Source organism: Phyllostomus discolor, chromosome 2, assembly GCF_004126475.2.
Source record: "Phyllostomus discolor isolate MPI-MPIP mPhyDis1 chromosome 2, mPhyDis1.pri.v3, whole genome shotgun sequence".
Lineage (NCBI taxonomy): Eukaryota > Metazoa > Chordata > Mammalia > Chiroptera > Phyllostomidae > Phyllostomus > Phyllostomus discolor.
Genome location: NC_040904.2, coordinates 161,264,145 through 161,290,251, shown reverse-complemented (window position 1 = coordinate 161,290,251; position 26,107 = coordinate 161,264,145). Strand labels below are relative to the sequence as shown.

Sequence of the window (26,107 nt, the reverse complement as noted above, 5' to 3'; positions counted from 1 at the left end):
ATAAAAGCTGGAGGAAAGGGAGAAAGGAAACAGGTGCAGGGAAGTCAAGAAGTGGGGCTTCCTTCTCGAAGGTTTGTCAATATCTACTGCTTAGGTGACTGACCTCAAGATATCCACCGAGAGAGTAAAAACTTTGCCACTTTAAACCCCTCCCCCTCACAGTACCTAACGCGCACTTGACAGGAAAGGCAAATAGCTGAGAGGTTAAAGTCAATATTATCTTGAAGTTCAGGGGCAAAATTTGGCCTTAGGGGCACGTGTGCCAGGACACGTGAGGTGTCCAGTGTGCTCCCAGTTTGCAAATCAGATGCAGATGAAAGGGCAGCCATTGAGTTACCTTCTACAAGAGACCGTGCCTTCAGGACTTGAATCTTTCGGCGCTCAGCTACTCTCCCCTAGCTCTTTCCCCAGCAGTTTCCATGGCTGGGGGCGCTCGGTATTCAGCCACGCCGCCTGTCGCCTCGTAGTGGGACCGGAAGTTGTTCGGGGGAGGGGAGAGGGCTGTGATGGGGGGGACTTATGGGGGGGCCGTCCCTCTTCAGGTGAAGCTGCTGATGAAGATGGAGCCGCCACCACCGCTGAGTGTCTGGGTCCAGGCTCCGGCCCGGCTGCCACCGCCTCAGTGACCCCCCCACTCCCCCCCGCACTGGACCGCCCTGGCCAGAGTGGGGGACCCCCGCCACCCCGCCTCCCTCTCCCCCAATACCGTCCCTTCTCTCTCATCTCCACCCCCCCAGCCTGCGCGCGCGCGGAGCTGCCTCAGGTGAGTGAGAGGCGGGGCTTGGGCGAAGCACGGGGGCGGGGCCTAGTCGGACGGGGGCGGGGCCTGAGGGGCTTGGGTTTGAAGTAGGGGAGATTTGGACGGGGCTAGCAGCACCAGGGTTGCTGGGTTACGGCCTTAGGGAAGAAGGCTGGACTTGGGGAGTTTGGCACTAGGCCCCAGGGTTGAGGGAGTGGTAGTAGGGACCAAGGGGTCCTGAAAAGGCGGGAGACGGATTAACGCGGAGGACATGTAAAGGCTGGCGTTCGGGAGGTTCTTTGGTAGGGTACGGCAGGGGTAGAACAGAGAGACACGGCGAGGAAAGGAGAAGCAAAGAGGATACCTGGGGGGAAAAGCCAGGGACTTGGGTTTGGTCGAGACAGTTGGAAGAAAAGACAGGCCTAGGTGGGAAAGATCTTGACAGTGAACAAAGTGGGAGACATTCGGTAGAGAAGAAACTTAAAGTGGAGTGAAAAGTGCTATTTGAGGTACTGTGTAGGGTAAGAAGTCTAGGGGACCTGAGAAGCAAGGCTAAGAAGGAAGAGATTCACTGCATATGAACCCTAAGAAAGAAATGTAAGAGAAAAAGCCCTGGGGCAGACCAGGGGGTGGGAGTAGAGAGGAGCCACAGACTTAAGAAGCAGGTCTAAACTAAAACAGTTCTCCAAGCAACTCCTCACAGGGCCCCATCCCAGTTTTTTCTTCCCCTTTGCTAGAGTTGTAAACTCACTTTTTAAGTGTTCGTTTGTTTGTTTGTTTGTTTGGTCATCATTGGTCCTTTTTGGAGACAATGGAATGTTTCATGGAACACGGACCTTTAGATGTGAGATGTTTAGGAAATAAGGTATACCTTTCCCCCCTCCAAGGTCAAGAATTTACTAACTCTGCTTCCAGGAAGATTTGCTGCATTACCAACTAATGTGTCAAACAAGCTTTGCCTACCTTCTTTTACCTTAGTCCCTTCTCTCATAAGCAAAACTCCACTGTTACGACTCTTATTGACTCCCAATTACATATTTGATAGCTCCAGCTATGCCCTAGTTTCCCCAGCCTGAGCCCTCCAAGCATCAGTAGTAAGCTTGATGTTCCTGGCTCATACATCAGCTCTAGGTTTTACATTATCATGGCCAAGCTGAAGACAGTCAAGGCCTGGCTATCTCCCCTTACCGTTACTTGTTCACTTAGACTCAATGACGTTCATATCTTTAGGAAACATTAAAAACAGGTGTCTGACTACCTAGAATGTTTCCATTTAATATAATTCAGATTTTGAGGACAAGACCAGATAAAAGGCCAACTCATACAATCTGGAAGTGTAACATCTTGTTTGGCAGGAGTATGTTAAATGCCTAGCCAGGAATCCCTCATCCCCTCGTGGGTCTGCTAGTAGGTCAGTGAACCTTGCTTTGTGGTATGTGGGGAACTTCACAGAATCCAGACAGTTCCCTGGGTCATGAGAACAGCCAAATGAGTGGCTCCTGAGATAAAAATAAAGTCTTATAAGAAGAAAATAGCCTTATCATTGGAAAGCAGGAGAGGTTTCACTGGAGCTTCTGGGGTGGTGGGAGCTGCCTTCACTTCGGCAGCTTCAGAATTGTATCTTGTCCTAGTCAATAAGTGCTGATGTCTCAAGCACACAACAATGTCTTTCTTGCCAACTGAATGCAGTTAGTTCAATTGTAGCTTCTGGATAATCCCCTTCCTCCCAGTAGGTTAAGGGTAGAGCTTGTTTTAGGACTTGGTTCAAAAATAGGTCCTGACTTTTTTTCCAGTGAAAATGCAACTGAGTTTCTCCTTTATTTCCTCTTAGTTCAAATCTGCAGCCAGCACTTCCCAGCATGGGAGGAACATGCCACTTTTTACCGGCCCCCCAACATCCACAAAGGAATTATTTTCTCTCAAACTGGCCATCTCTGTTCCTTGAGCACACGCACAAAATAGCCAAGGAAAAATAAAGATAAAGTATTTGTAGGGCAGCTCTTTCTAGCCTCATTTTACTTGGTGGGAACAAATTAGAAGTGGGACCCTGTAAAAATGCCAAGACAGAAGGACTCCTTTTCTTTGTTGGTCTCTTGACCCTGCTGGAGAAGGCTCTGAATTCAAGCTGTTTGATATGCATCCTCTTCTTAGAAGAGCTGTGGACTCTGTATTTGAAACAGAGACACAAGTTCAAGGTTTACTAGACGAAAGGACCTGAGAAAGAATAGTGCTGATATGAATGACCTGGCTCCCTCATCCCCCGGGATAGTATCAACCTTGTAAACTCTGCTACAATACATATGCTCCCATAATCCGTGAGCCGAGAAGCCCTGTTTCTTTCTTAAACATATTTAGTGAGTGTCTAAATTGGCTTTTTCCTGAGGCATATAATCTCTGAAAAAGAAACATGGGAAGGAGATCATTATTCTTTGTCTGATCCATATGTTTCTAGTTCAAGGATTCATTCACTAAGATGTAGACCCCAAAACTATTCATTGTCTCACCCAAGAAACTGAGCAAGCAGGGTGGCCCCAAAGCCTCCAGCTGTGGCAAAATATAACTTTGTGCCATAGTGGGAAGACCCCCAGACTAGTAACCTGGGTTCTATTTGTCTTATTTCTATCACTAACCATTCTGGGTTTAGTTTCTTCTTCAGTTAAAAAAACAAAGTGAGCCCTGGCTGGCATAGCTCAGTGGATTGAGCGAGGGCTGCAAACCAGGCATCGCAGGTTCGATTCCCAGTCAGGGCACATGCCTAGGCTGCAGGCCATGACCCCAGCAACTGCACATTGATGTTTCTCTCTGTCTCTCTGTCTCTCTCTCCTTCCCTTCCCTCTCTAAAAATAAAATAAGTAAAATCTTTAAAAAAAAAAAAGTGGAGCCCTGGCTGGTTTGGTTCAGTGGATTGAACACCTGGCCTGCTGACCAAAAAGTTGTTAGTTCCATTCCCGGTCAGGGCACGTGCCTGGGCTGCTGGCCAGGTCCCCAGATGGGGGCAGGCAAGAGGCAACCGATGTTTTCTCTCACACATTGATGTTTTTCTCCCTCCCTTCCTTTCCATCTCTCTAAAATAAATAAATAAAATATTTTTTAAAAATGGGAGATATCTCTCAGTTCTATTCTAGGTCCAAGATTCCCCAGGTCCTAGAGAATCTCTGTTTCAAGTCCCTCTACTTGAAGAGAGCTTACTGAATGGACTGTCAGAGCAAGGTTCTTTGTTAGCAGAGGAGCCTGAAAACATCTTTCTGACCCAAACAACAGTGAGCTCTTTTGACCAGCATGCATTAGGGACTTCTGTCCAGGGCTGCCACCAAAGGCAATTGTTCTTATCTCATCCACCTTTTTGCCACCCTACCCCAGTTAGAATAGTTAATTGGGACTACTGTGTAACTTCAAACTTCACTTGATAGAGCTAACCCTGTTCGGGACATCTTAGGCTTCAAAACTGATAATTATAAAATTCAAATTGAATTCCCCTGCTCTACTTGCCCCAACCCCGCACATATGGCCGGACAGCAGTGACTGTGTGGGGTCTTTCTATAAATACAGGGATTGTATATGCAAGGGTACACCCCAAGCCCAGAGAGCATCATCTCATGTGCATCATACCTAGTGATTTAAACTGTTTCATTTGGCTCTTTTCTTAGTTCCTTAAGTTCTGAAATGAGACATGGGAGGGGTAGGATTGTTTCTCCTACCACCCATAAACCTTAGCTTTCTCTCTCTTCCACAGTCTACATGAGGAGGACAGGGAAGCACAAAGAACAAGAGAAAAGATGCATTCATCTGAGATCTAAAAGGAGACAATGAGGTGATATTTTCCCCACTGCCCAGGTGTTGTGTTTCCAGCTCTTACCCCTTATCTGAGAGCCTGGCCATTGCTAGGATGACCTGGGAACTCATCCTCTCTGTACTGCTCCCCAAGCACTTGGATAATGAAACTGAGCTGTCTTCGTCTGTGTTATGTGTATGTAGACAGAAGCTCACATCTACAGCCTGGTGAAAAAATGGGCAGATATCTTCCTGCTGTAAAGACAGACACATAAGCTGAGATAAGGTTGGTGGGTTTCTTTCAGAGGGCACTAAGTTGTCCCTAAAGATCCTTTCAGCACTGCAAAGTGCTTAATGTCCAGGTCTGTTTCCTGGGAAAGAGTGTGCAGTCAGGTTATGGGCAGTGCTTACTTCCACCTCTCCCCTCCCCAGTTATGCAAAGCCCTGGTAGATAGCAGAACCAGTGATGTGACTCCAACATGTTTTTGCTCAGTTTATTCAGTTCAGGAAGGCACGGGCAGGGGAGGGTAATGTCGTAGGTTCAGTGTACTTGTAGTACCTGAACTATGCACTCCCGGGCAGGTGGGAAGTTCTGTCTTATTAGTAATTGTTGGACTCCACCTCAGATCCCAGGTCCTCAGGAAGACCAGAGAAATGATTTCTGCTTCCCCCTGCTGTAGTTCAGGAATAATCATAAAAAGATGGTATGGATTCTTGATACTCTCCACCTCCACCCTCGTTCCCACCAATATTCCCCTCACTACCTTTCTACCCACTAGGCTGCACGGAATGTGTTTTAAATTTCAATTTTGGAGTGTCACTGGATCAAACACGGTTCCTTGGAGTATTTGAAGAGTTTTAATTGCTTGTGATGTCCATCTTATTTCAATCTTTCAGATAGAGCCACTTTCTGACGCTTTTGTCACCAACAGAGCTGTGACAATGTTTTTGTGGAAATGGGGAGGTGGGGATGGTAGCTGATGCCTGACCTGACCATGGAAGCTAGACTGTGGATTGGTCTTCACCTGCTGCTTGTCAGGCAGTGTGATGGGGAATCTGGCTGGAAGGGATGCCCCTTCCTGTTCATATGTGACATTGTGTTAATGGAAGAAAGCCAAGGTCGTGGAGGACTCTTGTTATGGTGCCAAGAGGATCCAAAGAACAGGGAGGAAAATCTTTGTCTCCAGAGATTACAGTGACCAACCAGCCTTTTCTCTCTCCTCACAGATACTTACTTTTGAATCAGGAGACTAGCTGTTCTAATTGTTTCGTGTTCACCTTGCTGAACTGAATTTACAGTGCGTAGTGTGCCTACCTCTATCACTGAATAATGTCTATGTTGTTACAAAGCAAGTTTCCTTCCAGGACCTTTCAGCCAAACCTGTCTTGTGCAAATAATTTCTCTCCTTATACCTCCTCCCCCTGTGGTATGTCTCCAATTGGCACTGCCTAGTTTGACCCAGTTTCTCTAAGTAGACACTAAGATTTGCCTGCCTGGCCAGATGCTTTGGCGAGGGGAGGAGGTGCTTTGAGGGACAGGGAATGGGAAGGTGGGGAGGGATGTGACACCTGGGGATTGAGCAGATGGTGATGTTCAACTACTGATTTGCTGCTGGATCTCAAAATATCATGACTGAGAATGGCAGAATTTCAATCCCCTCTGATTTCCAGGGTTACCAAGTTGGCATTTAGACCAGTTGGAGGCAACTAAAGACTTATTTTGTCCAAGATGTATCATGGGGCACCTGTTAAGAGCGATTAAGAAGCAAAAGAGCTCAGTTTACTAATAGGAACAAAGTCCAACTTGGAAAACAAATCTTTCAGACCCTTCTGGAAATTGTTTAGGGGCCGTTCCGGCAGGTGGCCGAGAATGAGATACACTTCCTGAGCCAGTGCTGACTGAATGCTGTGCTTCAACTACTCTACCCACCTAGTGCTTGTCTAGCTTCTAGCTCTCTCTCTCTCTCTCTCTCTCTCTCTCTCTCTCACACACACACACACACACACACACAATTACATTAGCATATTTCTCTTGGTAGAGTCTGTTCAACTTGTTCTTCCTTTTTAGGTAACAGACCCCACCCACTCCCACGGGGATTACACGAAAGGAAAGGATGCCTTAATTTGATGTTAGAACCAGGGAAAAGCAAGAGATCATGAAGGCCTTGAGTACCCTGGCTTTTGAAAGGAAGCAAAACTATTTAATGAAAAAAGCACATCTTGGAAAGGCAGGAGCCTGGTGTTCTTTTTCCTGTTACAGTCTCACCATGAGCCCTGAGACAAATCATTTAACTGCAGTTTCTCCAAGCCTCAGTTTCTCCAAGCAGAAAATTGGGAAAATCCTGCTCATTCTTGCTCTTCCTGCATGTGGAGGATGAGGGTGGAAGGTGGTGATATGGGGAAAGTCATCTTGAGCTTTGCAGTAGTTTTGAACAATCCCAAGGGGCAGTTATGGAGCTAATGATTTGGAAATGAAAGGGGCCCCAGGGGTACTAGGCTGCCCTCACTCATCTTTGGATGTCTAACCACTGCAAGTTCTCTGGCTAATTCCAGAGGATATGAGTTCACTAACCCCTGTGGATTTGGGCTCTTTTAATCTTTGCCCCTAAGGGAACTTTCAAGGAACCACTTATTGCGGCTTGCTTTAGCAGTGCAGTCCCAAAGCTCAGTCCATTCCAGGGTGGGTGTCAAAAAAAAAGAGGTGCTGAAAATACACTTAGGGAAATTTATTGTCCAAACCCAGTCTTTCTGGATGAGACTAGTAGTCTCTCTGGGGTAATCTAAGGGATTTGCTTTGTGAATGTTTCAGGCTCTTTTCATGAGACTTTTTAGAGAAGTGTGATATCCCACAACTAGACAAGAATGACCCAGGTGGGGAAAGAGACAGAGCAATAGACTTTACCCCGGTGTGCCTTCCTGACCCACCCTCCCACCCCCGGCTCTATCAATATAATATAACAAGTAAACCGAATTTTCATCCATCTGCCCTAGTGAGATCCGTCAGAGACCAGGAATCCTGGTGGCAGCTCAGGCTATCCCTGTGCCTCACTCTTGCTCCCCAAAATCTGCCCCTGGAGTATTTATTTTTCATTAGATGAACAGTGAAAGCAATTTTGGATATATGTATGTTTCCACCAAATAGATTTTTTCCTCCTCCCACAGGCTCCTAAGGAGATAACTCATTGCAACAAATTATCACTTTTAATTGTTCTCAGTTCTCCATTGTTTAATACTCTGCTGCCAATTACTGTTTGCCTTGCATCAAATAGACTAACCCGTATTTTAAGTTCAGATTCCCCCACCTTTACAAACAATAAACATAGCATGAAGGTGGGGAACACCATTTAAAGGTTTAATTTGACTCTCTTCACTGAACCTGAGGTGGGCTGCTCTCCTCCATCTACTTTCCTGTCCCCTTCCCTCCTGTCACACACAAAAAACAGAGTCCCTTGAATGACTGAATCCTGCTTCTTCCTCTTATTACTACCCCATCCTTATGGTATAGAGCCTCTACAGGACTTTTTCCTTCCCAAGGACTGAGCTGAGCTGTAACCTGCCTCTTTTCCCACAGCATCAGCTCCACCTACAGGGGAAGGGTCTCCTCTCAGAACATAACCAGGACCCCTCTGGAGTAAGACAATGTTGCTACTGCAGAGCCTGGGGAAATAAGCTGTGGGTCGGAGGAGACCTTAGGGTTTGTAAGTCAGGGTACGATGTCTTCCTCACCAGGACAACGTATGAGGTTTTTTCTTCTTTAGGAGAGAGTCAGAGCACACTTAAGTGATCCTTCAATTTTATTGCTAACTCCAGGATGTTAGAAGGCTCCTCCCTTCCCAGATCTGGCTTCTAATAGCAGCTATTTTCTCTTTCAGCAGAATCTAAGATGGACATAGAAGACTGCAATGGCCGCTCCTATATGTCTGGTATGCCCTCTTGTGCATTCTCTTTGTAAGGGGCTGGGAGCAGGCACTCTCCTGTGGAGCAGAGCCATCAGCCCAGCACAGGACCTCTGAGTGTCCTAGTCACAGAGCTGACACCCATGCTTGGTAGTGTTTGATCGCGTTCATTTATTTTGGTCATTTTACGTTCCCTAATGATTCTCTTCCCAGACTTCTTGGGTGATAGGAGAAGGGAATAGGAAAGGAATATGAGCAGAGACTATTAGAGAGAAATGATTTGAAGCTAAGAGATCAAAGATATAGTTCCTTCTGTTCTCTGAAGTCACCAGCCAAACATGATATTCTGTCCCACCCAGAGAGAGAGTAGATCAGGATTTCAAACCTCAAAGGCCTGTGGGGGCCAGGTGGGTATGTAAATGAGTGACCTGGGTTAGGATAATGAGCAGAAGAGAACTGTTGGTGGGACCGTTATGAAATGGAAAACACATGTCCTACCTCAAGGAGCGGCAGCTCTTTAGTGTCCGTGTGGAAATGTGTATCCAATGTGACCAAAACTTCCAATTTTTTAAGAGAAATCAGAAATCCAAATTTTATATGAAATGCCTCTATCCAAAACTAATGACTCAGTGTTATCAATATTATTTTTAAATATTCCATGGGGGGAGCCAAACTTATCTATGGGCTGAATTCAGCCAGTGGGCCAACAACCTACAGCCTCTGAAGTGGAGATAGAGAGCCCAATTCCCATTTCCCACAATCCTTTTCCATGATTGTAACATAAAGCTTTTCATGCCTGCCGAGTACTCTTACTGAGGCAGAAGAGATCACTGCTTAAGTGACTGGTTTTAGAGACATGAAAGTAATTAGGATCCTCCCAGAGTTTACCAAGGTAAAAAGAAACAAGGAACTTTATCTGGCCCCTCTCCAAGGGTGCAGGAAAGGGCCTGAGACAGAGTGTGTCTAAGATGGAGGGAATCATTTTTTGGACCATTAGAGTGCCAGGGCAAGAAACGATTATAAGAGGTAAGGGAAGGCAAAACCGGGGTTTGACGTGATGAGTATCCCTGCCAGAAATCCTAGCACCATTTAGAAATGATTTACAGCTTTTTTTCCTCTAAAGTGAGACCAATGGAGGAATTGTGGGCATGCACTAAGAGAGACAGCAGGTTGGATCAGGCACACACTTAAGAGTCATTGACAGCCCCTGGGTAGTGTAAGGAAAGATGACTCTGACCCCTTTTTCGTTTAAGGAGGGAAGGCATTGGAATCGGTAACGGCATTCAATACCTGCCACGGGCTGGGCAGAGTGACAGGGATCAAGTGGACTAACTTGACTGAAAGATACTTTATTGATATGAAATTCATAGCCCTTCTGAGGAACTAGCCAACCCTCCTACCCCCTGCTCAGTTAAGCCTATTCCAAAAACCACTATAGAGCAACAGCCATTCGCAGGGCCCTGCTTTATTACTGGGGACTGCTCAGACGAATGAACACCAGTCCCTGCTCCATGGTCAGCAAGAGAAACCAGGAAGGCGGCTGAAGAAATAGCCCACAGAACCGTCTTCTGTCCTATCTCTGGAGAATATTGGATATTAGAGGAAACTTTCTGAGGGCATTTGCTAGGCTATGAAAACCAAACTTTCCCTGCTTTTAGGAGGTTGGCATTTCCTGTATAAGAAGAGCCCTCTGCATAGGACAGCTTTTGAATGAAAGTAGAGGCCAGAAACCCCTCATCTGTGTTTTGAGAATTCCAAATATCAGCAGCTGCCTTAGAGAGGGAGAAAGAAAATCAGGACAGGGCCAACATTAGCCCTGGCAAGTAGCCCCTGCAGGACTAAGCGCAGCTGAGACAGTCCTCCTGAGGGCCCTCTGAGGGCCCTCCTCCACTGACCCGTCCCTCCTGGACTGACATGGGAGCAGTGGGGAAGGCCACATGCAGTGCACAACTGGGCCTCTTCCTTCAAGGTCATCACAGCTCTTCTGCCTTCACACCAGGTGGCCTTTCCTCACCTAGCCACTGGATGGAGAGGGTGTCTCTCCTGTTCCTCAGAGAGATTTTCCTACTTCACAGAACCTGATTTAGGAAGTCCATCTGTTCTAAAGGTGCAGAGAGACAGGAGAGAAGGGAAGAGTCCATTAATTTACCATACAAATTCTCTTCTTCCCCCACTCTGTACCTTTCTGGGGGAACTGAGTTGTTCCAGCTGGCTCATACAATTATTTGACTGAGCAGTGCTCATCCCAAGTTTTCTGGGACTGTGAAATGTTGAAGGGAACCTTGGTAGAAAGAGATCCAGGGGTAGGCAGCCCAAAGTTTCACAGCTCCTCCCACCCCCAAATTCTTGGAATCAGAAAATCTTGTCTCCAAAGTAGGTCAGCACGGCAGTGAGCAGCTCCTCTGGAAGGGAAGGGAGCAGAAGCCTTGTCTTGATAGAGGGCGGATTCATCCACGGCTGTCGGCTGCCTGCCCGCCCCAGGGGCGCAGGAGGAGAGGGAGGGCAAGACTGACTACCAGCATTTTGCCTGGAATCTGAAAGGGCTCGAGGCCGCAGAGCCACCCCAGCCTGAGACCAGAGTGGGCCGAGCCCTCTCACGGCTAACAGGGAGGGGGCGGTCAGTCCTGCAGATCTACAACTGCGACCTCCCTCAAGGAGGAGGAGGGAAAGGAGGGAATATGAGCGCCTGAGTTTGTTGGGGGAGGGGCTTTCTGCTGATCTGAGAGCCTTGAAGCTGCCCTGTGTCCTGGGCCCCATGACCTCTGGGGCCTTGGCTTCCCCAACTGGCAGAGCATTGGGCCTTCCCTGGGGGCCCCCTTTCTCCCTCCCACCCCAAGAGCCCATCCATCTCTCTCTCTGTCTCTCTCTCGCTCTGACACACATGCTCGCGCGCGCACACACACACACTTGCTTCTCTCAGGCATTTGTTGTGCAGTTCCTCTTTGTCTGCTGGGCACGAGGGCAACAGCTTCTGCCTCCCCCTCTTTGTGCACAGCCCCCCACCCCGCCCCTTCGCTGGCTTGGAAAAGAGATGCTGTAGCCTAGCATTCCCCTCTACCAGACACACATATACATTCTACATTCCCTGTAGCCCCCTCCTCAAGCACATCCAAGCGTGCACTCGCTTGCTCTCTCGCGCGCTCGCGCGCTCTCTCTCTCTCTCTCTCTCACACACACACACACACACACACACACACTCGCATACATACACCCTGGGCTGAGCTCTTCTTGCTGGCTGCAGCCGTGGGCCCCTGCTCACCGTGCCGCTGCCGCTGCCTGCGAAATGACGGCGGTTCCCCTCACTTCCAGGAATCCACGCTTCCTGGAAGGTGAGTGGCTGGGCTCACCCCTGCCTGCCACCCAGACGCAGACATGCACACACCACCCGCACTCCCTCGCCGTTTCCAAGGCGGCGGCCGCGGCGTTCGCACCCCAGGGTCTCACCGGCAAGGGAAGGATAATGTAAGTTCAGGCAGAAGGTGGTTAGGGGAGGCGGGGGTGCTGGGGCTAGGGGAGCCAATTCCCTAACAACTCCTGAGACTGAGAAGAGGGAGAGGATGGGGGCTGAGTGTGAGTGTGTGAGTGTGTGTGTGTGTGTGTGTGGCGGGGGAGGGGGCGTTCCTCCTCACACTTGCGGAGGATGGGAAAGGGTGTTTGGTGTTGCTAAGCAAAGACTGCGACTTGGACAGTGGGAGCTTGTGGTGACATCTTGATTAGGCCTTGGGGACAGATGTAGAACTGCCTGGGTGAAATGCCAAGACAGGCCAGGGTGGGAATGGGTAGTAGAGAGAAGCCAGGTAAAGAGGAGCCTTGGCAGCAGATGCCTCAGCCTGTCACAGAGATCTGAGGGGCCTCAGCCTCCTCCCCACAATAGAGCTGGGGACCGGCGCCTTTCTTTGCTCCCGAACCCACTATTCCCTGCTATCAGACTAGCATCCTGGCACCCTGGAGCTCCTGGTCAGGAAAGGGAAAGCAGTTAGGATGAGATCCCTACAGAGAAGTGCGGAGGTTCTCCAGCCTCATGGCTATTCCCTAGAGGCAACCACTCTTTGAGGGATCCTGGAAGGGCAGCCGGAGCAGGTGGGCTAGTTTCCTTCTGCATGTGAAACATTTAGCTTCAGGGATGTTGCCCTGGTTCCCGTCTCTCCCTCCTGCTTTTCTGCCCCATACTCACCTCCTAGTTCTGATGTTAACCTCATGGTTTGGCTTTGTCTTCTAGGGGTTCAAGCAATTTTTTGACTCTGACCAAGAAAATTTCTCAGACCTGAGAGCAGCCTCAGTTCTTGGCTTTGACAGTCTGGGATTTCTTGGGAGTCCCAGGCATTTGAAATTCCCTCACTGGGGTTTCTGAGGCTAAGAGAGGAACTGCCAGACTTCCTAAATCTGACTCTAGTCCCCTTCTCCCTCTATCTGGAAATCACAATCCCTGGGGCCTCATAAAGCTTTTCCAACCCCTGAAAAGATTCTTTTTTATACATTAGCCCATAAAAGTAGACTGGAGCCTGTCCTCCCTCTTACCTTTATCCTAGGGAGGGCTGTAGCACTAAAGAACCTCTTGAACTACTGGCATGACTCTGGAGGCACCTGGTCTTCCTCCTGTTTCCAGGCCTTAATAGAGAAAGTCACAAAGGATGTTTTCCCCTTACTGTCTCTAAGTATCCCTTTAAGAATATCTTCCCCCATATATCAAGCCCCTGACCCCAAGAGGCAGCCTCAGCCTACTAGGCTAGGACCAACGATGGACTTCCAGCAAGCTCCTCATCCTTTTAGGGTCAAGGACTTGGTGCCATGGCCCAAAGCCCTGTTCTTCTCCCACTACTAACATCAAGTGATTTAGGGCAAGTCAGCACTAATGATTGAAAAGGATCGAGAAGATACCCTCTTGGCCCTTCTAACCTTAGTAAACCCCACACGTAGTTGAAAGGACATTTTAAAACTGGATCTGGGTCTACAAGTCTCAGCTCACAACTCTGAGATGCTCACTGCATGATAGGTGTGGTTCTGATTTGGGGCAACTTCTGTGATAACCATGGCTCATCTAAAGAGCCCCAGCTCAGGGTTAAGCCATAAGGATGTTCTGTAGATAGTAAATAAACTTTCTCAGACTTTGACGGGATAGAGTGCGGGAAGTGGGACTTTTAGGAGAGGATATGAATGGGAAATGGTCCCACAGTCCTGAGTGGTTGTTTTCTTCCCACTGACCAAAGCTGGAGAGGGATCCCTCAGGAGGGTGTGTTCCGGATTTCTTGCCTCAGGCCCAAGACTCCAACCATTTTATAATGGAATCTTTATTTTGTGAAAGTAAGTATGTATGTAGCTGGGAAATTTGGTAAAGTACTAATAGGTGGACTTTAGGGATGAATTTTAGGGTTTGTCTCCCTCTCTCTTTCTCTCTCTGTCTCTCTCTTTCTCTCTCTTTCCCATATTTAGGCCTGTCTGCACACATCCATGCATGTCCATGTTAGCAGACAATGTAGAGGCTATGGGTATGTTTATCCTAGTAGGCATGTTCTCTTTATGTGTATCTACATATGTGCTTTGTGTCTGTGTGCGTTTGTCTACATGTGTTTGATTTCACCTATGTATTTGTGTAGAAGATTGTGGGGAGGAGGGTTTTTTTTTTAAAGACATGATTTATATCTTCAGGTGTGTCATCTGATTTTTAAAACCACATACAAAATTCTCAAAAAGCATTTTGTCAATACGTTAAAATGAATACATTGAAAATAAACTGATTATTTAACTGTCAAGGGAACACCAAGTAGTAAATATCTGATTGGAATCATATCAGATAAGATGATTTTTTGGCATAGTCACATTTTTGCTAATTTTACAAGACCAGTGCTCTAGCCAGCCCCTGAGCTGTGAAGCCCTCACCTCATTTTGGCTAATTTTAGAAAGTCTAATGGGCCCGACTGTCTCCTCCTGAAACAGTGAGGCCCAGTTGGCTGTGTAGCTGGTGGTTAAGGATATGGGCACTCACTTTTGTGATCAGATCCCAGTTCCACCACTACAGGCCATGTGACCTTGGACAAATAGCACAGCCTTTTTTGTTCCTCAGTTTCCTCTTCTGCAAAATTAAGATAATATTGGTAACTACTTCATAGGGTTGTTGTGAAGATTAAATGACATAATTCATTCACGGTGCATTGAACAATGCCTGGCACACAGTAAGCCCTCAATTTATATTAGCTGCCACCATTATAATTGCTGTTATTATCATTAGATTCAGGGACAATTCCAGCTGCCCTATCTGCAGGTCCCATACCTGGTGCTGGGGGCTCCAGAGAGGAACAACAGGGAAGAACAGCTGTCCTGAACCGCCTCCCTGCTGAGGCCCCCATTTTCCTCTCCACCCTGGCCCGCCCAGCCCCAGCCCTGCTTCCTGTGGACGTCAGGCAGTGATGCTCTTCCCCTCAGGCCCAGATAAAGGTAGGGTGGGCAGGCCTAGTCACTGAGCTCACAGAAGTCAGCACCAGGCACCCAGGCTAGCAAGGGCACAAGGTGTGGTGCCCGGAATACAATACTGCCTTGGATCTGGCTACAGGATAAATGTAACTGAATTTTAAAAGATTAGGCAGTTCACTAATGGTTACAGCTATAGCTTCACCTGCCCTCTTGTTCTCTCCTCCAAGGTAGCGGGGACTCATCTCTGGAGAAGGAGTTCCTTGGGGCCCCAGTGGGGCCCTCGGTGAGCACCCCCAACAGCCAGCACTCTTCTCCCAGCCGCTCACTCAGTGGTAAGTGTACCCTCCTTCCGTCACCTGGCACTAGGCACCCCTGTTTGTGTTTGGCCCTTGATTCTTCTTCCATTGGCAGCCATTTCCCCATTGCTGCCTTCCTCTGGTTTCCTGTTCAGAGTCTCTAAAAGCACTAAGGAGCTCAGTGTCTAGGGTTTTCCTGACTTCTGAAAGGAGAATGAACACTCACTGCCATACTAGGTTGAAATTAAAAGCGGCATGGGTGGGATTAAGGTAAAGGCCCCAAAGACACAGTCTGGAGTTAGAGGAGTAGGCAGATAGAAATGGTCACGAGCTAGAGTTAGACAGGAAATGGGGATGAGAAGGATCTCCTCATCACCCCGCCAGTTCTCCTACTGAGACAAGGTCCCCATGACTGCCTCTCCTCAGCTGGCCCTAGATCTGTGACATTCTCTACATGGTTGGAATAGCCAGGAATGTAGGTCAGAGCGGGAGCCAAAGCTTTCTCCTTGATGGCTCCTCCCTCCTCCATGCCCTTCTCCAGATTTTCATGGAGGGGAGTAGAGGGGCTCAGTATAATGCGGTGGGAGGGTAATGTAAGCAATGTCTGTCTTCCAGGATCGCTCTCTTTAGCCTGTCTCTTCGGTCTTCCCAGGACCGTTTTCCTGCCACTGCTACTTGCTGGCTTTCTGCCCAGGGCCAAGTCAGACATCTTTCTTAATGACAGGAGAGTGGAGAGATAGGCTCCCTTAGCTTCTTCTTCTCCCCAGTGACAGAAGACATCCTGTGTACCCCAACTTTTTTCTCTTGAAGCTTCTTTGCCTGATTGATGGGGTAGGAGGAAAAGGTTGCTTCAGGTCCCAGCAGGACCCTGAATGTCTCAGAGCTTGGAGACTCCTTTCGGGCTTCGGGAGTGCCATTCTGGCCTGAGGTCAGGCTCTCCCCTTTGCCTGTCTCTATCCTAAACACCATCCCACCCTCCAGCCAACTCCATCAAGGTGGAGATGTACAGCGATGAGGAGTCGAGCAGACTGCTGGGGCCAGATGAGCGGCTCCTGGAAAAGGACGATAGTGTGATCGTGGAAGACTCACTGTCGGAGCCCCTGGGCTACTGTGATGGAAGTGGGCCAGAGCCCCACTCCCCTGGTGGCATCCGGCTACCCAACGGCAAGCTCAAATGTGATGTCTGTGGCATGGTCTGCATTGGGCCCAATGTGCTCATGGTGCACAAGCGCAGTCACACAGGTGAGTGAGCCAGGGGGCCAGCAGGGCCCTCCCGGCCAGGCTGGTGAGGCAGAAGCAGTGCCAGGAGGCTGTGCCTGGAGTGGGGTAGCTTCAGAAAGGGAGGGCCTCCCCTGGCACATTTTCTAGAAGAGAAAAAAAAAAGGAGGGGTTGGAATTTAGACTCCCTGAATACCTGTACTTCCCTGGCACTTTCCTCAGCTGTCATTATAAAGAAAAACGGATATTTTTCTTGGGAAGTAAGGGAGGGGAAGGTGTTGTAGTCTCAAGAAGGATGCTATACCCAACCAGGTTAGGACTCACAGGTATTATTTGGGCCCTCCCATCTCATGAATAAAAAAAGAAGAAGAAATATGGAATACAGAAGCCTCTTCTCAGCATCCTTGGGCTTTGGGCTCCTGGGGCACAGAGAGCCCTGTGGGGCTTGGTTTTTGAATCCAGTCTTTTGGCACAGTGTTCCAGGCCTAGTGCCCTTCTCTCCGCCACACACCCCTAATCCACACCTTCCCAGGGGATCTGGATTAAGCAGGATTTGTTTGAGTGGCACAGCCCTGCCTCTCAGAAATGTGTTCTGAGCGAGTTCCTGAAGGCGGTGTGGGGCAGAGGGCGGGAGACTAGGTTCAGCCCTCAAAGTGCCTCACACCCAGTCCTCTGAATCTGTTTTTTCACTTACAGGAGAAAGGCCCTTCCACTGCAACCAGTGCGGTGCCTCCTTCACTCAGAAGGGGAACCTGCTGCGCCACATCAAGCTGCACTCTGGAGAGAAACCCTTCAAATGTCCCTTCTGCAACTATGCCTGCCGCCGGCGTGATGCACTCACCGGCCACCTCCGAACACACTCGGGTCAGTGACCTTTCTGGTGGGAGAGAAGGAAGTGGGACCCCAGTACACTCAATAAATAGAGCCCAGCAACTTCTCTTGTGTCTGGGGGGGTTACAGTGTCCTCACTGAGGAGGGCAGAGCACTCCCAGAGCAGATAGGGTTCTGCCTCTCTAACCCTTTCTCTGGGCAGCAGGCCCCATAGAAAGTTTGAGGAACTCCTCAATGAAGTATTTTACATCTGCTACACTCTGTAACATGGAGCAAAAGGAGCACAGACAATGATCTTGGCTCTTAACAGTCACCCTACACTCCCTGCGCTGCATAACCCCTCACTTCCTTCCACCCATACCTGCCCCAGGCCCCACACTTGTCACCATCTTCACATCACCCCCGACATCAGAGGTCTGTCCTCTCCTTTACTTACTGCTGGTTCCTGAAAATGTCCATGGGCCTCCCAAACCGGAAGAAAGGAAGCCTAGGAAAGGATTATCCCATTTCTCTTCCTCATTCCAAGAGGTTGTCACCTTACCAGGAGCAAGAACAAGTGTCTGGAGCTCAGTGTTTGCAGCAATGCCAGGGAACTGGACTAACTCGATTTTCTAGCCCACCCAAGACTGAGTCAACATCTACCTCGATCAGCTGGTTAGATAGCAGTTTTGAAGCATTTTACTGTTTTAAGCTTTTGGCTTGGACTTGGGGAAAGGCCAGGAGTTGAGCTGGCAGGAAGGAGGGAGCTCAAGATTAGTAAAAAGGGGAAGGAGGGCAGAGGAGAAAGAATTAGTAGGGTCTGTCCTTAGAAACTGTCCTTGCTATTTTTCTCTTTTCCTAAAATCTCATGGGCCAGGATTTAAAGGGACAGAGCAATCACCTCACCACCCTCTATGTTTTTCAGCCACCTACCTTGCTCTAGGTTCTCCCGCCTTGGAGCTGGGACTTCTTTATCTTTATGTACGTGGAGAAACAACAGGGAGAAAGATCATCGTTGATTCATGCTTTATAATCTGCAAAGCTTTTCACTTGTGTCTCCTTATGTGATCCTCATAACAGTTCTAAGGTAGATGTTATTATCCTCAACTTGCTGACAAGAAACCGAAGCTCTGGAAAAAGAAAAAAAGATTCGCCGGTCAGGAGCTATTCTTTCTGTAGCCTTACCGAAACCCCATCAAGGGCCCGAGCCAGATATTCATGTTCCTTTGCCCAAGAAAAGGGGCTGCTTCCCCTGCTGGTTTGGAATAAGGATGGCTTAGCCCCTAGAATTCTTACCAACAACAGCTAGGCGGGGGTGGGGGGGTGGATTTTGGAGGTCCTGTAGGAGATCATTAGAGCCAGAAGAAGATAGAGCTATTGTTGGGTCCTGTTCTTTGTGAAATGCTTTCTATTGCAACCTACATTATAAGAAAAAAGGGTTCCTCTTAGATGTTAAACCATTTCCCCAAGAATCTTGGGTACAGGGGGACCATGGCTTTAATCTCATCCCTCCAATACTAAGCAACAGCAAGATGGCAGCAGACTGATTGGATTAAGGTCTAGTTGGGGCAGAGGATGGGAGGGGGCTTCCTGGCAACACCTCCTGTCTTCCTGCTCAGGAGCAAGATCCATAAATTAAAATATACAATACCTTGATTCTTTCACTTTTCTCTCTCCTCACAAATATCTCTCAAAAGTTGTCTTTAAAGGGCGTGTTGATCTCAGTTTTCCCAACCTTTTTTCTTCATTAGAAACAAAATCTTTATAACCTGTTCTTAAAAAAAAGAAAAAAGAAAACCCCTCCAAAGTTGTTCTTTTCTTTTATGCTCTTCTCCATTGTTTTCCTTTCTGTTCGTGTATTCTTTTCCTCTTCTCAGAATTTTTCTGTCAGTTGATAGTTTTTCTGGGGTTCTCTTCGTATCTCGATGCAGAAAGACAGAAAGAATAATAAGCAGTAAACGTGGGCTAGGAGCAGAGGTAAAAAAGTACAAGTAAAGGTCAGTGAAAACTGCCCCTCCCCTCATCAGCAGATCTGAGGGCTCTCATTTCTGTCACACCAGCCCACCAGCTTCCCCCCAACCGAAGCAGATAGTTCGTAAGCAAAAAATCCCCTTGTCTGATAAACAACAGTGACACCACCTGCCGCATGGAAAGGTTAAACCACAGTGTAGGCCTCAGACTCTGAGACCCTGGGGTGGGGCCAGCCTGCCTGCCTGCCAGGGATGATCCCTCACGAAGTCCCTGGGTCCTTCTTTCCTCTGAGCAGATTTTGGCCATTTTGCCAAATGTCACCAGCGTCCAACTACATGCCCTCGGTTCCCTCCCTCCTCCCATGGCTGCTCAGTGTGCCTCTTTTCCAAGGTTTGGTTGTTTGTCCATGCTCGCAGCCGAAGTTGGGGAGGGGAAGACAAGTGGAAGAATTCAACTGAGCCACATCCCCTCCTCCTCAGGCCAGAGCACTTTTGCTCCTGGATGATTTTGGAGAGCCAGGGCACAGGGAGAGATGACTTCAGTGCTGTTTCTTTCCCTCTGTTCCACAGTCTCCTCTCCCACGGTGGGCAAGCCCTACAAGTGTAACTACTGTGGCCGCAGCTACAAACAGCAGAGCACCCTGGAGGAGCACAAGGAGCGGTGTCACAACTACCTGCAGAGTCTCAGCACTGAAGCCCAAGCTCTGGCTGGCCAAACAGGTGGACCATAGATAGGACTTTGAGGGAGCTGAGGGCAGGGCCAGAGGGGACACAGGATAAGGGTGATTCCCTACATGAAGGGAGAGGTCCATGGAAAAGGGACAGTTACTTCAGTAAATCTGCTGAGCAACCCAGTTGGTGCAGAGCCCCCTGGCAGGCGCTGCAGGGAGACCCAGAGGTAGGGGAGGATTTGATCTATGTCCTTAGTCTAGTGCGGGCTAGAGAACACGAGAAGTGTAAAATTAAGGGTCAGATGTATATAAGTGTCCCCAAATGATGTGACATGTTGCTGGGATGAGCTCTAGATGGGGTGAAGTAAGCAGAACCTAATTTCCCAAGCATCAGCTGTGACTTCCCCTGGCTCTTGACCTGCTGGTTTTCTCCAGGTGAAAGCTGCTGGGCCAGTGCTACCCCTGCTCAGCTGCTACTACCTATCCCCACCTCCCCACTAGGTGACGAGATACGTGACCTAGAGATGGTGCCAGACTCTATGCTGCACTCGTCCTCTGAGAGGCCAACTTTCATTGATCGTCTGGCCAACAGCCTCACCAAACGCAAGCGTTCCACCCCCCAGAAGTTTGTAGGTAAGAGTCCAGTCATAGAGGAGACATCAGCTTTAAGCCACAGCTCATCTATATCTGAGCTCCAGTAGCCATTAGACCAGTTGGGCCTAGAGGTCTAATCGAAGGAAAGAGAGAGGTCTGGTCCTCAGAATCTATCCCCAGAGCAGAGGCAGAGCGAAGAGGGAGAAAGTGCCTCGAGAGGGTGGAGAGGGGTCAGTACTGAGGGCTCACGTGGTGGTTCTAAGAAGAGGACGTCAGGGGCTCTGGCTGTCCCAGTGTTTGAGAGTAGCAGGGACTTCGGTCTCTGGGGGTTGAGGTAAGGGCCCCTAGAGTCAGAGGGAGGAGGAGAGTGTGAGGATGCCACCTGGCCTTGATCATTAATTCTGGAAGGACCTGGAGCTTTATAGAGAATAATGAAAGAGCAGTGAAGACCAGTGACCTGGGATTGAGTTCTTCTCTGAGATTATAGTTTAGAGTCGGGGAGAGGTCCGCAAAGGGACCTAACTTTAAGGGAAATAAATGAAGAGTAGTAAATAATGTTACCACCATCCTCAAGGGTAAGAAAACACAGAAATAATCCTGGGGAGCTTAGGCATTCTCCAGATCCAGGTCTGCTGAGAGCCTCTTCTCCACAGGCGAGAAGCAGATGCGCTTCAGCCTCTCAGACCTCCCCTATGATGTGAATTCCGGTGGCTATGAGAAGGATGTGGAGTTGGTGGCACACCATGGCCTGGAGCCTGGCTTTGGAGGTTCTCTGGCCTTTGTGGGGACAGAGCATCTGCGTCCCCTCCGCCTTCCACCTACCAATTGCATCTCAGAACTCACACCCGTCATCAGCTCTGTCTACACCCAGATGCAGCCCCTCCCTGGTCGACTGGAGCTTCCAGGATCCCGAGAAGCAGGTGAGGGACCTGAGGACCTGGCTGATGGAGGTCCCCTCCTCTACCGGGCCCGAGGCCCCCTTACTGACCCTGGGGCGTCCCCCAGCAATGGCTGCCAAGACTCCACAGATACAGAGAGCAACCACGAAGATCGGGTTGGGGGGGTGGTCTCCCTCCCTCAGGGTCCCCCACCCCAGCCACCTCCCACCATTGTGGTGGGCCGGCCCAGTCCTGCCTACGCCAAAGAGGACCCCAAGCCACAGGAGGGGTTACTGCGGGGCACTCCAGGCCCCTCCAAGGAAGTGCTTCGGGTGGTGGGTGAGAGCGGCGAGCCCGTGAAGGCCTTCAAGTGTGAGCACTGCCGGATCCTCTTCCTGGACCATGTCATGTTCACCATCCACATGGGCTGCCATGGCTTCAGAGACCCTTTTGAGTGCAACATCTGCGGCTATCACAGCCAGGACCGGTACGAATTCTCCTCCCACATTGTCCGGGGCGAGCACAAGGTGGGCTAGCCACCCACTGCCCTTGCCTCAGTCCACCCCTCCACAGCCCCACCCACAGGAGTCTAGCCCTGTCCCCACCACATCCCAAGGAGTTTTGCTGTGTAGCCCCCTCCACTGGCTACCTAACTTCACACTTGACCCTGAATCCTTCTCACCTATTCTCTTCTCCTAACCTGACTGATTTAAGCATTGTGGTTAAACAGGTCTTTTATTATGTTTCTCCTTTTTCTCTCAACCTGTTATCCCATCATACTCACTAAGTTATTAATATAATTAGTTGATTTTTTTAAAACTTGTATCAGTCACTTGCCACTCCCCCACCCTCCTGCCCACAGTCCCTTTCCACTTTAGGTGGGAAGCTCCTCTTAGTAATAAGAAATCTTGAGCTTCTTGCTTTAAGTCCTCATCTTTTGCATTATGTGATTCTTCAGTTTTGATGCTGATAGCTCTCTGGCCTGGTCCTACCTTAGCTCCGTGGCATTATATCTCCTCTCTGGGACCCTTCAACCTGGTACTCCATACCTCTTGTGCCCTCTCATATTAGGCAGCTTGCACTTTCCTTGAACAAATGAAGAATTCCCTCATTTGGAGGTAGGAGGGGCTGAAGAAATTGTCCCATCACCGTGGGACTAAGAGTTCTCTTGACATCCTCCTAGTAACAAGTTCCCCAAAGCCCACATTCAGGATCTCCTTCTAGGATGTGATAATACATCTCTTTCCACTTCTTGAACAACCTCCAACACTGCTCTACTCTCTTCAACCTGCCAGTCTACTCAGTGGTAGCTTTTCTCTCCTTGGAGTGCCCCAATTTTATATTCTCAGGGGCCAAGGCTAGGTCTGCAGTCCTCTGACACACTGGGAGCCACAGGTGCCTAATTGGGAACCAGGGCATGGGAAGGGGTGAGGCAAAATTCTTCTCGTACTCTTCCACCTCTCAGACTTCTTCACTCTGGTGACCTTCCTAGGTGCTCAGGGACTCCGCAGTCCCCTTCCTAGGAGAAACTAGTGGGTTGCTGCCTGATGACAAGGGGGCATCTCCCCCTCAGTCATGCTGCCTTCTTCTCCCCCCTAAGCAGGATTCACCTTCTTAGGAAGAAAAGAGTGTCTCTTTTCTCTCTTCTAATTTTCAGTATAACCAAAAATTATCCCAGGATGAACCGGGGCATGCACCCCTCACCCCCTTCCACTCTTGTCCCAGCAAGAATGGGATGGGCACAACTGAAAGGGGGGGGTCATCCGTTACTGCCCCCTTCTACACTCAGCTCCCAGATGTAGAGCAGGAGGGGGCACTCTCCTCCTGGCTACTGCAGAGACCCCTGGCTCTTTGGGTAACCTAGTTAGTGAGAAGGGTGCAGGAGGAGATACAGCTCCACTGCAATGGAGGTCTCTTTCTACAAGAGTTCTCTGCCCAAGGCCACAGCCATCTCATTCTCTGCTTTCTTGAGATTCAAACCAAAGGCTGTTTTTTCTATATTTAAAGAAAAAAAAAGTAAAAACCAAACACAACACCTCACAAGTTGTAACACTTGGTCCTTCTCTCTCCTTTTCTCTTCCCATCTTTCTTTCCACATGTCCTTTCCTTATTGGCTCTTTTGCCTCCTACTTTTCTCACTCCCTATCAGGGATAATTTAAGGGGATGGTCAAGGGTTGGCTAAGGAACAGACCCTGGGATTGGAGCTTTTCAGGGCTCTAAGAAGAGTCTACCTTACTTTCTTATGGGAAGGGAGACCCTAAAAAAACTTCTCCTCTTCTTCCTCCTTTTTCTCCCCCATTATGTGGTCTCCCTAAGAGAACTCGGTTGTCAGGGCAGGGCATTGTGGGTTGATTTTACCTCCTTGACAATGTAGCAATAAACAGATGCTGCCAAGGGCAGAGGATGAGGGAGTTAGCTGGGAGGAGAGTGGTCTCTGGAGAAGGGGAGAGTTTTCTCAACAGTAACCTGGGGAACTGGCTCCTTGTTTCAGAATGGCAGCAGAGCTGAGATTAATATCTGGGGTTCTCCTCAACTGTTCTGATTATTGAACCCCTTCCTGTTAGACCTACCCCCTACCATCTCTTCTGTGTCTGCTGTGTATTTGGTGACACCTCAAAAGGACTAGTCCCTTCTGAGGTATCAGAGCCTTAGGGTGCCACCATCCCCTCCCCCAGTCAGCTTGGCACCTGTAACCTCCTAGAACATGAAGGACTATGCTCTGAGGCTGCACTCTGAGCCCATGAGAGCAGAGACTGGAAGGCAAGACCAGGTGCTAAGACGGGGAGAGAAGGGCACTCTGTCTCTCTCCAGACCATCGCTGCACTTTAACCAGGGTCTTAGGTACAAAATCCTACTTCTTAGAGCCTTTCAGCTCTGGAACCTCAAACACCCTCATGCGCTCTCTCCCAACTCCTTTTGCATAAAAAAAAATAAATTAAAAAAAGAAAAAAATGCATTGAAACCCACATGGAGAAAAGAGGTGTTTTCCTTTTGTATTGATATTCACAATCAACACCATACACAAAAAATTTCTAAATAGACACTTTTCCAGACCTTTGTTTTTTCGTGTCTGTGTCCAAGCTGCAGGTGGGATTTTGTAATGCTTCTGGCAGCTTCTGTCCCTGTGTAAATAATATATATATTATATATATTTTTAATCAGAAGTTATGAAGAACAAAAACAAAAAATAAAAAAAACACTGACGCAAGTGCAATACCACCTCTCTTCTCTTTCCCAGGGTTTCATTTGTAGCCTATGCTTGGTGTCTCCTTGGACTTTATCCCTTCACCTCCTCCTCTTCCTCTGATTCCCCTGCCCCCTTTTACTTTTAAAAGAGTTTTTCTCCTTTCTCAAGGGGAATTAAACTAGCTTTTGAGACTTATTGCAAAACATTTTGTACATGTAATATATTGTAAGTAAATATTTGTGTAACGGAGATATACTACTGTAAGTTTTGTACTGTACTGGCTGAAGGTCTGTTATAAATAAACATGAGTAATTTAACACCCCTGGTTGTTTTTGCAGATTTCTTTTGCCTTGCTTTCTACTGGGAGGAAGGGGGGCCTCCTTGCAGCGTGTTTTACTAACTACTAAACATTTTGAAGGTGAACAAGTCTAAGATTGAGAGGAAACCAAACAAGCATAGTCAGATTGTTACTGTAGAAGAGCAGAAGAATTTTCAACCTAAAATGGGAAATAGAAGAGATTTTCCTTCCAGAAATGCCTGCAGGATAGGAGAGAAAGCCAACACACATATCCATCCAAACAAAGTAGAAATTTATCAGACATTTCTTGTTGAGAACCTACGACATGTAAAACACATTATATATCCAGGGTACACAAGTACAATAACATGAATGATGATAACAGGCTCTATCTCTTTCTGAGCACTCATAAATGCCATGCACTGTGACAAATGTTCACTTAATCATAGAAGCAACCTACAAAGAAATGATCATGATTACTAATGAAGAAATAAAAGTCCAAGACTTATCAGCCAATAAACAACAGAACCTGGATTTGAACCCAAAGATGTGCGACTCCAAAGTTTGTGCCCATACCTTTATGCCAGGGAATGCAGCTGGTGAAACCCCAGGCTCTAAAAATCCCAAGAAAAGCCAAGATAGGCACATGAATTTGGTTCTATCTTAAATATGTATTAAATATTTTCTGTCCTTTTCACTCAGCCTTCTTTTGTTCCATCTACCTTGCTTGTCATTCCATATGGTAATAATATCTGCCTTCCTGTTTCCATGAGACTATAGTCAAGTGAATATTGGAGACACTTCCATCTAGAGTCTCATTTTCCATTACCCATGTTTTTAAACTTTTTTATTGATTCATTCTAGAGAGAAACATCGATTTGTTGTTTCACTTATTTATGAATTCATTGTTCGATTCTTCTATGCACCCTGATCTGGGCTTGAACCCGCAACCTTGGTGTATGTGGAAAATGCTCTAATCAACTGAGGTAACTGGCCAGGGCCTTTCCATTCCACATTGAAACTATAAAATTCAAAATGTGAGTATAATCGTTCGAAGCCAAATCAAAAGTTAGAAAGCAAATTGTAACCCCAATAAAATGGGTTAGAGGTTAGGAGAAACCATGGTGGGTTGTTGGAGGGAAAGCAAGTCTGGTATATTCAGACTCCAGGATGATTTATGAATGAACAAACAGTTGGTCTTTACCTATATCATCTTGAGCCTGAATGCAGGGTGGTCCCCTTGACACCCTAGTTTCTTCAGTTTTAGAGATGACAGAGTGATTGGCTGTGCATGGATAGCCACTCCTGCTCAAGCCTAGAAAAGATTTTCTCAAGGCTCTTCAAAGGAAAATGGAGTGTATATATAAGAA

The 26,107-nt window shown here is 48.1% G+C and overlaps 1 protein-coding gene and 2 long non-coding RNA genes across 20 annotated transcripts; 1 reads left to right on the top strand and 2 right to left on the bottom strand.

Annotated features, from left to right (window-relative positions):
- Positions 1-186: 186 nt before the first annotated feature.
- On the top strand, positions 187-24,760 carry IKZF4 (IKAROS family zinc finger 4). Of its 16 annotated transcripts, none has more exons than XM_036018831.1 (10): positions 3,837-3,999; positions 4,473-4,550; positions 8,386-8,433; positions 13,614-13,707; positions 15,042-15,146; positions 16,092-16,352; positions 17,025-17,192; positions 19,679-19,828; positions 20,281-20,412; positions 21,027-24,760. In XM_036018831.1, the coding sequence occupies exons 3-10, from the start codon at positions 8,413-8,415 to the stop codon at positions 21,785-21,787; spliced, it is 1,692 nt and encodes a 563-aa protein (XP_035874724.1). In that variant the 5' UTR covers positions 3,837-3,999; positions 4,473-4,550; positions 8,386-8,412; the 3' UTR covers positions 21,788-24,760. The 16 variants fall into 16 exon arrangements, with proteins under 16 accessions (XP_028387620.1, XP_035874731.1, XP_028387619.1 ...); XM_036018830.1 differs by having other exon boundaries at positions 8,383-8,433; XM_036018829.1 differs by having other exon boundaries at positions 4,473-4,796.
- Positions 4,978-11,747, bottom strand: LOC118499062. Of its 3 annotated transcripts, none has more exons than XR_004901565.1 (3): positions 11,666-11,747; positions 6,080-6,255; positions 4,978-5,146 (listed from the first exon to the last, which is right to left on the bottom strand). It is a non-coding gene; the product is annotated as an uncharacterized LOC118499062 (long non-coding RNA). The 3 variants fall into 3 exon arrangements; XR_004901564.1 differs by lacking the exon at positions 11,666-11,747 and adding an exon at positions 8,237-8,361; XR_004901563.1 differs by lacking the exon at positions 11,666-11,747 and having other exon boundaries at positions 6,080-6,328.
- Positions 9,735-10,520, bottom strand: LOC118499063. Its single transcript, XR_004901566.1, has 2 exons — positions 10,475-10,520; positions 9,735-10,178 (listed from the first exon to the last, which is right to left on the bottom strand). It is a non-coding gene; the product is annotated as an uncharacterized LOC118499063 (long non-coding RNA).
- Positions 24,761-26,107: the final 1,347 nt, after the last annotated feature.